The sequence below is a fragment of the Engystomops pustulosus genome, chromosome 2, assembly GCF_040894005.1.
Source record: "Engystomops pustulosus chromosome 2, aEngPut4.maternal, whole genome shotgun sequence".
Taxonomy (NCBI): domain Eukaryota; kingdom Metazoa; phylum Chordata; class Amphibia; order Anura; family Leptodactylidae; genus Engystomops; species Engystomops pustulosus.
Genome location: NC_092412.1, coordinates 68,087,244 through 68,102,348, shown reverse-complemented (window position 1 = coordinate 68,102,348; position 15,105 = coordinate 68,087,244). Strand labels below are relative to the sequence as shown.

Sequence of the window (15,105 nt, the reverse complement as noted above, 5' to 3'; positions counted from 1 at the left end):
CACATGATTCAGGTCATTCAATTACAAAACATACTGTCCTGATTCATATGAATGCTAGGATGAGCCGCCCAATCAGGATTAACTAATTATGGTTTAATGAGAATTGATCTACAGCTAGAAGGAGGTCAACAGCATTATACAATTGTTGGAATTGTTATCAAAGGCTCTCTCCAGTGTGCTAAAAAAATTATTTGTCTGTAACTTTACAGTTATGCTTTAAGGGTGCTGCATTGGAGCAGCCAATTCCACAGCCACACAACAGGGAACCACCATATGCAGGGATAGATAAAGGGTGGGGGTGGGGGGTCCTTCCCACTATTTTTCTCAATATACATCAGCTTCTTCTTGTTTAGTAACCAGTTCCAAATCACTTCCTAATAAGGGCACACACACACACACGTGTAGCCGGGCCTGCAGAAGGTGGCGCCCCTGGCTGCACACACGGGGAAAGATAGAGCTGGGCCGCCGTTGCAGTCTATGGGGTCCCCAGACAGTCGTGTGAATGAGGCCTAAAGGAGATGGGTTTAGATCCTGCCCAAATGTATGATCATAGGGTGGGGCAGGGGGCTGACAGACCAGATGTGATGATGGATAGTATGCAGTCAAATGTTTATCTTCTAACCTTTTTATACGATGTAGTTGATGACACAACCCCTTCAAGTTTACATTCATCTTAAATATATAACTCCTATTTTAAAACTTTATGATCTTTAAATACTTTATATTTTCTATCTGCCTCTTACTCCACAGCCCTATAAATTCTTCAACGTTTAGAAATGAAGCATGAGCAATCATTTTACAAATATTTCAATTTTTATTCATACTTAAATATATTAAATATTTCAAGGAAATACATGGTGATTTGCTTTTTTTTCTTTGTTTTAGCGGTTATATTACAAAAAATGTTCAGATTTCATAGAAAGCTTTGTTATCGAAAAAAAAAACACACAAGAGCAGATTTTTTTTTTTATATAGACAGTATATATATATATATAGTTTCTCGTTTTACCATGTTTGGTTGACAGAAAAATTAACAAAACAAAAAGTGAGGCCAGAAATGTCTGAGAAGCTCGGGAGCCAAACCCAGAATTAATACTTGTGAAATAAAACATATACACAGGGCTGGTGTTAACAATGCACTCTGACATCACAGGCGCAGAATGAGTCAATTTTTTTTTTGCAGGTTGTCCCCTCCCCCCCAATCCCTTCAAATACAAATATACATTTTAATAACCCATAGCAAGTTTCAGAGCAGATACAGAGGAATAGAAAAACTCCATAACAACGTCCTGAGGCCATGAGACTAGTACATAACAAACCACTGTCATCTATAGTGTTTTCTGTACAACATTACACCTTGTCTTCAAAATATAGGCCGTTTGCCCAAAAATACTACTTGTAGGGGCGTGTTTCTGAATCATTAACATAAGTAGACTTTATTCTCGTATTAAAAATAAATTCTGTTTGTCCCTATTAGAAACATAGTGAGTAGTCTCCACATAAATATGCTGTAACATTTGGCAAACAATGGACCCCCCCCTATTGTTCTACAAGACTGATGACATATTCTCAGGTTTGTAAAGTTTTTAGCAGCAGACCAGGACTAAAGTACCTTAATGTCATATAGGAACACGCTGCGGCCCGCAGTGTTACACTTCAGCCAGCATCCTACTCATTAGTAAAAACACAAAGGTCATTTTTATGGAGAGAAAGGCATGTTATGCCCGTTCCGTTGTATTTGCACATAGTGCACATTTAGTGAATTCTAGCTATAATATTAACTAAGGCAAGGTCTAATATCCAGCCCCAAATTGCTCTATTACTAAAGAAAGCACATGTGTGGTTGTGCCTTAGGTGAGAGCATTCAGAACATGTAGGAGAGTTTCAAGTGCTGATAAAGACGAGACCATTGAAGGTTACATAAAACAGATCAAACATATTTAACGCTATGATAAAGTAAAAGAATAAATTAAATAAAAAGAGTAGTGAAATTGGAAATAAGAAACTGTTCATAAAACCGTCGTCAATCCATTCCTAGGAAATATAGTAAAGGGAATATCGTATTTGGGTACTTTCCAAAAGTCCTGAGTTACGGCTATTGGTACCTCATGTAGCTCTACTGACCATAACATTTTTACAAAGCCAATATAAGACCCTTCCCTGCCAAAATAAAGCCCGTCTATTGACCTGTTAAATATCCATAATAGATGACCATTCACCATCTAAGTCAAAAAAATGTTCTCAACTATTACATTTACATTTTAGTCAGCGTTAAAAGGCCAAAATAAACTGAAACCTTTCCAAAAGATGAGGAGGCCACATCCTTATCAAGACAAGATGTCCAGTGACAGCATTTGAGTTTGACAAAATACAGTGAAAACTCTGAAACACGACCCACTTACTACGACCCATTTCCAGTGACAATTTTTCACTTCTGACATATATTATACATTGAGAGGGCCCCCTGACGACCACTTTTGAAGCAAATTTTCACTGTTCCAGTGTTAAATCTTTAAGATTAGTGCTAGCATATTTATCCAGAATGATCAAATACTACTCCTTAAAACCACGAAAAGAACCCTGTATCCCTTAGCAGATAAAAATATAAAATATATCTTAACGTCATGTTAATTATAGAGTTTAGATGAGCATTAAAACTGCCGGAATAGTAGGTTAAGCAATGCGTCAATATCTTCATTTTATTGACAAAAATGGATGTGACAGCATAAATGGTTAAAATTTTAAATCTTCTATTAAATAAAGAACTAAAAATGTGTTCTAGGATTTTATACAACCCACTTTTAAATAAATATCTTCTATTACTCATGTCTCTGCTTGTATATATACATGTTTCTCTGTCTCCTTTGAAAGCTGCAGCCTTCCCCTGTTCTCAGCATGCTGCCCTCTACATACACACAGCTGCCATCTGTCCATGTGGCATAACCCTCTCTCTTTCCTCAAAGTCCGTCCAAACGGAAAGACACAGGGATAGGAAGGACGAGTAGGATCACTCAAACGCTGCTGTTAATGGTTCCTCCAATTCATTAGAGCTCAGAGATGTAAAGAAAGAAGCATGAAGGGTCTGCACACGGTACTAATGTAATTAGCAGGACTGCTTAATCACTTGATGAACATTTAAGAATCATCTACAAGGAAGTAAAGTGATATGGGTAACTTATGTAAAGGTTATGGCCAATCTCTTTAAAGCCTCTTCACTTTTAACCAAGAACACCCCCATACATAACACAATGCCAGTGCTTGCTGTAACAATATTTATAGCTTGAACCAATGTATTGTATTCTCCATGAAGTGGGATGTGCTGTGGTATACTCAAATGTGGAGAACAAGGACTGTAGTCTGGCTTGGGAACTCTTCTACATACAGGAATAAATTGTGTGTGAAACGCCATAAATTTATAGTCCCTTGAATGGTGTGGAAATTGGTTTATTGGGCATAAATCACCTGAGAAACTCCCTTTGATATGTTTATTATGACTAAATATGGAGATTTTAAAGATTTGCCTTAAAGGGGTATTCCAGGAATATGAACGTCTGACACAAAAACCCATGATGATATAACTTAATGAATATAACAATACTCAATGTCATTAGTCACAAAACGGAGCTTAAATAATTTGATTTTATGATTTACAAAGTTTATGGCCTCTCTAAAGTAGGTGGAGTTATCACTAAGATGGCTTACACTGGAAACTACAAGTTCCATGATCCTTTAGTACTCAGTAACTCCTCCTCCCTCTTATGCTCTGCTCCCAGTGATGATATAACAGGTTTTCTTGCTCTGTTACCATAGTAATGATGTGTAACTGCCATCACCACAACACTGGCCATACTGGATGCACTGCAACCAACCGACTACTGCCAAACTTAGTGGTGATCACATGACCTTCCCAGGCAGGTTCAGGCCATGTGATGTGGACATGTGACCAGCAGCCATCTTCTGTCCTGCAACGGACCGCGCAGAGGAAATTAACGGACTGATTAAAGGGCCAGTAGCATTTTAATTCTTCATTACAGTCTATGTCATCAGCATTTTCTGCTAAGGGGAGCAAAATTTTAAATAACAACTAATTACACATTAGCTTATATTTTGAGTGCCCATTTGTATATGAATTATGCTGATTCCTGGAATACCCCTTTAAAGAAAATCGAGGATGTGGTATAGTATGATACTGCTTTTGTGTGGTATCTTATTACTACTATGGTATGGGCCTAACCTGGATTTTTCCTAAATTTACATAACATAATCACTAACTTCTAAACAATCTTTGCATGAATACATAATACATGTGATTTTGAGAATATTTCTCTATATCTTATAAGTGTAAAGTGCTTCTTTCTCTACTTATTGGCTCTTTGCGTTCTCCGCTTTTCACTCTAAAATCTTTATTAAATTCCATCTTGCTAGGAGGACGGACGGATGTTTACAGAGTATTTTGATAGCATAGAAGCTCTATACATAGAGGAGAGTCACAGAAGATAGGTCTCCCCCCCCCCCAGCTCTGAGACAGCAACAAATTAGCATACAAACTGCAGAGGTGAGATCTGCTAGAAGGCCTACACGTCGCTTAATGTGACTGGTATACTCCTTATGTGCATATACTGTACTAGTGATTTATTTAAAATGTGTTGAAAGGTTAGGTGCTCTTTAAATAGAGAACTAATGTGTTATATTCAGATTTCCTTGTTGAATCAATAGGAACACTTAAGACAACAATGTGCACCATTATATAAAGCATTAACAAAGATGTTACTTCTAACTCCTGGGAGAGAAGGGGCATGAGCGCGAGGCGAGCCGAAGACACTTCACTCAGTCAGACGTGATGTACGACATTTCATTTACAGCTTTTATTGACTGAGTAATAATATAAATAACAAATATCCCATGGATGGTTTGTTCCAGTAACACGCAACTGCAAATTGCCAACGAGGACATTATGGTTGGTGTCACTTTCAAAATGATTGTCTAGTAATCAGAAATATAAAATGATACGTACAGGGAGACTGGCGCCCAAAACTCAAATACCTATCCAGACAAAATCCTTCGACAGAACCTTTCCAGAAGATGAAACAAAAACAAAAAAAAAAAAAAAGACCCTTCTCAGCTGAAGCACAGGGAATTCTGTATCAAAACTGCTGAACTCAACCTGGACCTTCTACAGATGTATTTATATTAGATACATTTTATTTATGGGAGTCTATAAGATTAAGGTAACACAAGTCCACAAATGATTATAGGTTTATGGTTGTAAAATAGTTTACATGTCACAAAATGCATTGCAAAATGCATATATAACAATGTACTGCAATATAATAATTCCTGATATTTTAGACTATTTCATCCCTTTCTGTCATGTAATTCCCATAGGGATTGCCGTTTTTCATGCGTCGATTGTAAGAGTACTCAAACAGCAAATGAAGAGCTTTAACCTAAAATCTGCTGGGCCCCAATGCAAAATCTGCACCATCCCCCTAACTAGAATATATTGTTTATTGTAATAGCCAAATCTTATGGGTGGGGCTTTATAAGCCCCCTAAGGATCCAGGGCAATGTTCTTAAGTTATGCCCCTGGCTTTATGGGCACAAGTAAATTTAATAGGGATCTATGTGAGAAGTATATTTAGCACCAACACATAAAACAAACTTTTTAATGGAAAAAGTTTTTGTTTTCTTGTTGAAATAAAGCACAACTGCTTCTAGAAAACCTTAAAATCATAGTGAGAAGATGTTGTGCAGTCACAATTTTAGTCCAAGGATTAGAACTTATCACAATAGCGATGTTACCTGTACTGGATGATATGTTATATGAGTTGATTGGAATTTCTCAAATAAAGTTTGAAGAAAAAAAACTATTTAAATAACAAGATATGTGCCAGCATTTATAGGAATTTCAGGATGGTCATTACTTTGGGTTTGGGGAATCTCATCAAACTACAAAGCAAAGTAAATGTAGTCTCAAATACTATTGACAAGGAAATGAATCCATTGCAGAATTTGGCTTATATCCTCAGGAAAATCCACAAGATCTGTATCCAACACAACAATTCTTACTTAATTTTATCTTTTTGTAATACTTCAATAGACTTTACGGTGTCCCCCCAGCTCCATTCAGCTGCCTGATATCACATCATGAGAAGATGACTTGGGGTGCGCGCATGTTCAGAAGTCTGTAGTGGGTGTAGCATGATGGCCTTGGCTACTTTCCTACCCAACATGCATACTGGTCTACTTCATCTTTCTTTAAAAAAAAAAAAAACAACACCCGTAAAATGTTATTTTTATGCAAGATTATAAAGACAGCTAGATGGGTGATATGTAAAGTAAGGGAGTGATCCTAAGTACAGACTTCTGCCAATTCACCTCTTAAAAAAAAAAACTAAAAACACATCGGATTCTGAAGTTTTCCTTATTTTTCATTCAATCAAAATATAGTGGACTCAAGGGGTTTGTTCATGAATGGATTTTTGGACACAATTGCTCAGTGGGGGGCATTTATGATACACCGGCATATGAGGAGAGTCCCTCTGGATATATCAGGAGGCTCCTCCGGTGGCTGGCACACAATTCTATGCCAGGCCCTGCACCATTACAGGCTGCACCGATTGTGCACAAAAGACTGATGTACAAGTCCAAAGAAATCTCCCATTGTAGACCAGTAATTCCAGCAGAGACAAACACAGTACTGCTGACGTGAACTGACATGCAGATTTCAGTTCTATGTTCGGGCCTGTTAATCCCCCAGAAACACGAAGCGAGTTTGTAAGACCAATCTCCCACGTGTATAACTGGCCTTAGAAGTATAGCCACAGCGGGAAAAAATATCAAAACGGTGTAGAAAAAAACTTCTAGTCTTTGTTGGCCACATCAGCCAATGACAGCATATTTTATTTATTATAGTGCTATGGAAACATGAAAGCTTTGTTGTGATATGGGCAACCAAGTCAATTTCTCTTTTAGACAGATGTTTATAAAAGCAACATCAAAGCAACCAACTCTACAGCTGACATCTTGGTCAGAAGTTTAGGGTACATTCAGATGGCCATGTGCTTGCAGAACCAGATCCTGGGAGAGAAAATGGAGGAGAGGAGGAGAGGGGAGGACTTTTCACCCCTCCTCCCTCCATAGGCAGACGAGTGGTCACCGAGAGCCATAGAAGTCTATATGGTGATCTGGTCGCACATCATATTGACCGTCTGAATGAGCCCTAACACTGTACTATGATACAAGTACGAGGAGCCAAACCTATATTTAAAAAAATGAGTAAAACTAAAAAAAAAAAAAAAAATACAAAAATATATAATGTATTATTTTATTTCAGCGCTTCTTCTCCTACATTCACTTGGTCCTATTTTGACTAAGAGAAATATATTAGTATGTGTATTGGAAGTTGAGCTATGTCCCACTTCTCTTCATGCATCTGGCTACAAGACACCCATCTGGAGCAACAGCCCCCACCCCTGGGTGTCTATAAGACTGACTACATCAAGGTCATGCTACTCTGCAGGTTAATAGTGGGATCACTATATTTCTTGGCCAAGGCTTATTCACACAGTGGTATTCTATTTTCTGGCAAAAAATCTGGATCAAATTATACCTCCCTAAAGTTCGAGCAGCGACTCACTGGGAGAGTGATTTTGCCACAGATTTTCAAGAAAATCTCTAGCAAAAAAACCCACGTGAGCCTTATGGTCATCAATCATTTATAGTTTAGTGTTCCTTAACATTGCACTTTCATATAACATTAACTTTCATACTAATGCAATAGGGAATAAGAAGGAAGACACTAAATTAAAATTTACATTTCCATAAAACAAAATTTTAATGTACAACATCAGAAATGTTTACAAAGGAAAATAGCAGCCACTTTAAAGTGCTGTAGGTGATGGGCATTTTACCAGAGATGTCAGGGCTGCAGCTTGGCATCTCCTCTACAGTGAGACTTCTTCATTGTGTGCCACCCTCCAAGCAGACAGATGGCTCCCGCCTCACACATTTACCACATTGGGGGCCGTCATTTTTTTTCACTGTCAACACAAGGTTGACCAGCATTTCTTCTATAAATGTCCGAATTTTAACAATTCCTAACTCAAGTATAAAGTTTAGTAACAGCATAAGTAGCTACAACTGTGTTCATTTCCTTTACAAAGTGTTGTAAATGTATGGATTATGTAACAGAGATGAGCGTCAGATAAAAGTCTAACATTCAGTTTTCTAGCTTTTTTGTAATGTAAAGTGCCAGATAAACGCTTCCTTTCTCCTAGGCTTCCTGTACACGGACAATGTTTTTGGGCCCGCATCAGCCGTTGTTTAGATAGTTAGCACACGTCCCCATTTAATTCTATGGGCTCGCACAAGGACGTTGTTTCTAGGTCAACTACCCGAGCCTTAGGGTGAAATGTTCCAAGTGATTTGTATAACTAAAACAGTGTTTGCCTGACATTAAAAAAAAAAGCTTGGAAAAACCAATAAAAACGTGCTTAAAATATAAAATTTATAAGACAAGCCGAAAAAAAGAAAAATGCAAACTTATGTCAAAAGTAATATTTTGGTATAAGTTGTCATTTAGGGAGTTGTTCATCAGGAAAGCAACTTCTTTGTTCTAAAAACATCTTTATGTTTTGTCTGGAATCACCCTATTCACGTCGATGAAGTGGGAGCTGCAATACCAGACTTACAAATTCTATGTAGTAATGATATCAGGAATTGTGTCAGTAATGTAACAGGTTAGTATCCCTACATGTCTAGTGTCTCTTATTTACTGAGCCTGTAACATTCTTACTTCAGTAAAAAGATATAATACACATATAAATCACTTGTAGCATAAATATAATTTAACAAAATATGCAAAGGGTGGGAAAGGGTCGAGGCCACTGGTCTCTGCTGGATTTATTATCTTTTACACCAGAAATCTGGAAAGTGAGCAAAGGACAAGACTAATAAAATACAAAGTAGTTCACATTTTTTTTTGCATCCGTTATTATGAGCCAAAATCCAGAGTAGTTGGACACACAGACGTACCCATTATACTATATCTATGTGGCATCTACACATCTGGTTTCGGCTCACAACTACTGGTGTATATGCAGACCCTTATATTCCCATAATGACAATATTTGCTCTACAACTTGTAGCGGGCATATCAGATTACTCCTTTAACGTGACAAGTTCCCTTTTTTTGTCAGTGCTGCTTATAGTGTTATTACACTAAAGAGTAAAGTTTCGAGGGACTGGACAGATCATCATTTTAGATGTCACATATCACTATGCACAAGTTATTGGTCATAAACTGTAGTTGAAAATAATGTCTACGTCAAACTTAACAGCAGACTATAACAAAGCTGAAAACGTTCCAATAACTTGATTTCTAGGGTTGGATACGTAGCCTTATTAAGACATGTTCTGAATACTCAAAGCAGGTGAAGCACTTTAATGTGCTCACTGTGCCATATACACTCCTTGACTGCTGCAAAGTCACAAAAATACTTGTAACTGAATTCAACCTGCCATGAGACACGCAAACACAACAAACTGCATCTAAAAGGAAATCTACCATCAAATTCAAGTATGATAAACCAGGGACACTTACTCATAGATCCAGGTACTGTGATTGTGGTAATAATCTTATATAGGTTATCCATACCATCCTCCTTTCTAAAATCAACTTATAATCATGGATGAGTCAGAGGGGCTCTGGGGGGCATTCTTTGAGCCCCTCTGTGCTGTAGCTTCCCAAGCATGTCTCCCCTCCCCCAGCTCTTTCCAACTCTTTCTGCCTGCCTGCAAAATGGGATGGGGGAAGTACTTCTGTAGAGTGTAACTGCATGGAGGAGCCCACCCCCAGAGCCCTTCAGGCTCATTAGCATCAGTTGATTTTAGAAGGGACTCCACATGCAGCCACACAAGCTCAGTGCTGATAACTTTGCAGTATGAGTTCTAAGGCCCAGTTCACACCTGTGTTTGGACCTCTGCCATCTTCTGTCTCTAAAAAGAATAACAACAGTCTAATGGCACGGACAACACTTCAGCTCCTGTTGAATTTTCCACTCAAATAACAGGAGTAGTAATTAAGCTGTGTAAATGAATTGAGTTATTATAGTATTAGTGATAAAAAAAAAAAAAATAGGTCCAAACAGAGGTGTGCAATGGGCGTTACAGTACGATTCCAGTACTGTAGTCAATCAGAATATTATTTTTTCTTTATTTTTTAAAAAGAAGCTATGTTCTTAACAGTGCAATACCTTGAATTGGGGTATGTTAACTTAAAAATGAAACTAAATTTATGATACATACTTACAAGGAGATGTATCTATGCCATGTACAATATTATACATACAGTGAACTTGGAGTAGGTCATGGAGTATATAAACCACAATTAATAATTGTAATTACTAGCTATTATTATGTGCCTTAAACTTGTCATTTATGGACTTGCCTGATAACCACAATGCACAGATCCAGTATCTTCTATAAGTTTTGGAAACAAACGCATTATAAATATTTGCCAAATAACATTTCTGCAACTTGATCCCACCAAAAATGTGGATAACCAATGTACCCCCAAACGGCTGTAAAGGTTCTCTGAACCCGCCCAGAGCCCGCACACACACAACAGTACTGCTAATGTCCCAAATACAGAGTCACAGAAATATTACAATATCCGCTACTGCCATGCTCCTCCTCTGCAACAGTTTGATAACCGCAACTCTGCTTCTTCTACATAGCCATTTGTGATATTAGTGTTTTCTCTTCATATAAAAGCCATATATAAATATATCTACATTGACAATCTATATATCTGCATTTGATAGAATTTAAATATAGACTGTATTTATATTTAAATTTTATAAATATATCTTTGCAACTCCAAAATGTCCAAACAAAAAAAAAAAAAAAAACTAAAAACCCTGTACTTTATAGATACTGGAATCCGCGTTCAGAAGACTTAAGGAATAAAATGAGAAACAGTGAAACGAAAGATATCTTCACCATCAAACATCTCAATGGCAACAATGTCAACAAAACATTTCACTGCTGCCAATTTTACAGTAAAATGAGTGAAACATAAACATCATTCATGAGCACAGAACTAAAACATTTAACAATAAATAATCAAAAACGGGGGCCGATTTCAAAATAAAAACCGCTCTCAAAATAAAAACTTTCCTTGTGGCCCTTAGCAACCTGTTACAGCACAGCTACTATTATACTTTTTTAAACGCAGAACAGGAGAAGCTGCATTGTGATTGGTGGCTAATGACAAGAAAGACTTCGGTTATATCAAATTTCCTCTTTATCTAGGAAACTGTCCACTTTACGACATCTATAGTCAATAATTTATGGCACGTTGTATTATTTCGCTCATTCTTGAGACTAACCCCAAATGGTTAAGGCACATTGGGCCTTAAGTATCAAAAATGACCCAGAGAAAAAGTGTTCACGTTTTCTGTAGCAGCCCACAAGTCCGACTTTACTTTTCTAAACTATCAATGGGCAACAAGGTCACCGTTTATCTGAGACAGTATTAACATATGGGGGCCACTATTATTGGCCGACTACAAACAGGAACCTAAAGTAAACAAAGCAATTTATGTTCTGCCAGCTCCTGCTATTCCAGGGCATAAATGATACGTATTAACATGGGGTACAAAAAAATCCATCACCAAGCTGATGACAACGAAACCTGAATATCTGTCTTCCAGAAGGGTTGTGGCTACTGTGTACAACCGGTCTGAACTACAGAGATTCTGCCCCTTTTAAGACCGTCAGAAGACATGTAGAAAAATATGCTAGCAAACGAACAAACTTTAAACAAACCCAAAACAGAACGGATCCATCTGCTCCTCAGTATACGTCAGTCCTGAAATCATGTGTTTCAATCAAATGGAAATTGTAGCTATAAAAAAAATATGTCACATCATTTCTTGTATAAAACAGATAAAATCTAAGAATGGAATGTAACTGTGAAATTCCTTCAACTAAAGATACAGGTCTACAATGAAATATGAATGGTTCAAGGGAATATTATCTCATGCAGTTTTAAAAAGGGGGTCTTCAACACTTGGAAAATACCAGGGATGTGCCAGGTATTGAGAGTTGATACTATATTGGCTCTCCCTAGGTTATCTACTGCACACATATGTCTATATATGGGAATAAAGTAAATATGGCACTGGATTACCCTTTTATGGGCATGGATAGACACGTAGAGGTCATAACTTACTAGGTTTGAGAGTTTAAGTATATGACTGAATACATCTATTAATGCAGAATAGGAAATCATAGAACTGTACATGAGTCTCTCTACAAAAGCACAGCTTAAAGGATAAAGCATTGCTTAACCAAAACAATTTCTGCTGCAAAATATGCAACACTAGTCTGCAAATGGACATACTACTGCATGAGAAGGTTGTAGGTGACTACACAAGTAGTTATCAATGAGCTGCAATATTAAAGTAAAATTCTAATTTAATAAAATAAGTTAAAAAAAAATGGTAACTTTTCTTAGAGGGCTTTACTTATGACTCCTCTTCAGCAAATGGAATCGTTAGTTTTAAGATGACCATAAAGTGAATAATGAAAACCAAGAATAAGAAACAGATTCTCAGTCTGCACAGTCAGCACCTGCTTTCCGGTGGAACTCTACAGTGATACTAAATCAAGCAGTATGGGCTAAAAGACTGGATATAACGCACTGATAAAAAGGCAAATATTCAGATTATAGGACATGAGAGAAAGTAGTAGTCGCTGGGAGACTGACATTTAACCAAGTGTTTAGTAGATGAACAAGGCACTTCACTCTGTTTCCCACAATGATGCTGGCTGCAGCGAAGTCCTTCAGATCATTAGTACGGTTTTTTACTACAACATATCTAGTAGAGACTGAGAGCACCTACACAGAGTCCTGAATAGAGACTTTCCAGGCATCAGCAAGCTATGGTTCCATTGGCATAGGCTTGCTGAGAGCCACGGCTTCCAGGAATGAAACAACTTGCATGCATTTGTAAGCACATCTCAGATGTGTGCTGGGATGGTGGTTATGTTGACACCAGAGGTTACCGTTTACTGAAGACAAATTAACACAGTTCTAAAAAGAGTTTACACAACCACATATTTCCCAATACTTAGTGTTGGTTGTATAGTTCTGAGGAGGAATAGTAAAAAAACAAAAAACATGATAGCATTAACACAAGCAACCCAAGTGTATTTTTGTAACTTCCCCCCCTCCCAGTCTTTGGCACCAGACATGGAATTGCACTCCCCCGTGATATTCCATTTAGAATATTTAGCTAAAAGGTGTCTGGGTTAGGCCCTTTATATAGGGATCAAGACATGTCTACATCTGAGACTACATTTTCACAAAACCCTTGCTTGCTGCTTAAAAGTTGTTATAAAATAGGCAGAAAAGACCAAAGGTAGGTAATACCGCCGCACAAATTTGAGGCTCAGCCAGCTGCGTTTTTTTTGTTAACCGTCTAGATGAGACACTTTTAGAATGTAACCATTGAAATCAAATCTATGAAGCTCACCATTCACAATGTCCTTCATTTTAGTCACTGGAGAGGTTCAGATACCCCTATGTGCAAGGTCACCTGAAATCTGATATCTATAAAACCTATCATACGATTAACCATCTGATGGTTACAGAACATGTACATAGAACAATTCGACAATAGAAGGATTAAGGCGCTGGCTATCCTTGCAGCCTGAGGAACTCTTAGGCCAGCTAGTACCTAATACAGTCTGTGCAGCCCCAAATGCATGAGGCGTTTATCCCTTGTCTCCAAACCCGAGAATCTACAAGTCTGCAGGCTGGAAGTGAATTTTGGCAAATGAGACAAAGATTACAACAGGTTCACAGTGAAAAAAATACCAAGTGCATTGTCAGATGTGGAGACACAAGCACATCGCTTTCCTCACCCTTCTGCTCATGTAATTCCACTGAATCAAAGGCAGTTGAGGGAACGGTCATAAAGGCAAAGACTGTAGATGCCTACTGTTAGGACGTGGTTCCCCATGCAACTCTCTTTGGATGATAGGGGATCTCAGAGAGTCTGTCGAAAACACTTCCTAGATAGAAGAGAAAAAAAAATGCACTGAAGCAGATCCTCTGGAGAGATCCATGTCGGACTATTCCCTCTCTTGTTTATCAGGCTCCATAAGATGGAGGTGAGGAAGTGTGAAACCTTAGAGATCAGGGTCAAGATGTGGAATGGAAGGAAAGAATTGAGCTGCAGAACTTTTGTTGCCCTTTCACATCCCTGTTGGTGGTAATGAGGATCCTATGGAGAAGCGTCTTCCTCCCACCTGCTGCTGGAGACATGTCACTCGCTCACAAGAGAAAACATACAGCGCATAATAACAAGGCAATGCCCTCGCTCCCTGCTGTGGCCCGTACTTCTGGCTCTTTGGTCAGTTTTTAGAGAAGCTTCATCTTTTAAAGTCTAGTGAAAAAAATATTTTGCTGTGTTTTATCCCAATAAAATAATAATTAAAAAAAAAAAAAGAGAGAAAGATGAAAGAAAATAGCATAAAGTCTGGTTCACAATAAATAATTTCTAAGTACCGCCTGTGAGTATTTTTTTTTTTTTCAAGTGCCAGGGTGAAAAGCGGCTTCTCTGGGCTTTCATTGTACAGGTGAGACAGTCTCCTGGGCAGGGAGGACGGACACTGAGTACAGCACCACACATATACTCCCCTGCCAAACTCTCCATCTCAGGTGGAAGGCTTTGGCACCACTCAGCCCCTTTGCAACTGCACGGTTGCAGAAGATGTAGGTAGCTTCCTTATTGTTCTGGATACTGTGTGGGGTCAGCATGAGGTTTCAAATTCCTCCTTCCCCTTAAAGCGGACTCCTGCTAACTGCTGGCTGGACCATCATTGAGAAAGTAGGTGGTCATTTCTCCTTTGCCTTTCACTTTAACAACCCCTCGAAACTCCAATTGATAACCTTTGGCTGCCAACACCTGGTATAGATCAGTTGTAACCTAGAGGGAAAAAAATAGGAAACATGATAAATTAAGGGAAAAAAATAGCTAGCAATGTAACCATTATTGGTTACTTTAATATACTTCAATATAAAATACTAAC

At 38.1% G+C, this 15,105-nt stretch overlaps 1 protein-coding gene across 9 annotated transcripts in view; it reads right to left on the bottom strand.

The window, feature by feature from the left end:
- Positions 1-834: 834 nt before the first annotated feature.
- The window catches only part of ADCY6 (adenylate cyclase 6), a 121,065-nt gene continuing 106,794 nt past the window's right edge, over positions 835-15,105 (bottom strand). For 7 of the 9 annotated variants that reach the window (XM_072135160.1, XM_072135159.1, XM_072135161.1 and 4 more), the window contains one exon: positions 835-15,002. In XM_072135160.1, the coding sequence (XP_071991261.1) occupies positions 14,874-15,002 (129 nt within the window). In that variant the 3' untranslated portion in view covers positions 835-14,873. The remainder of the gene's footprint in view (positions 15,003-15,105) is intronic. The other 2 variants (XR_011853105.1, XR_011853106.1) reach the window with 2 other exon arrangements.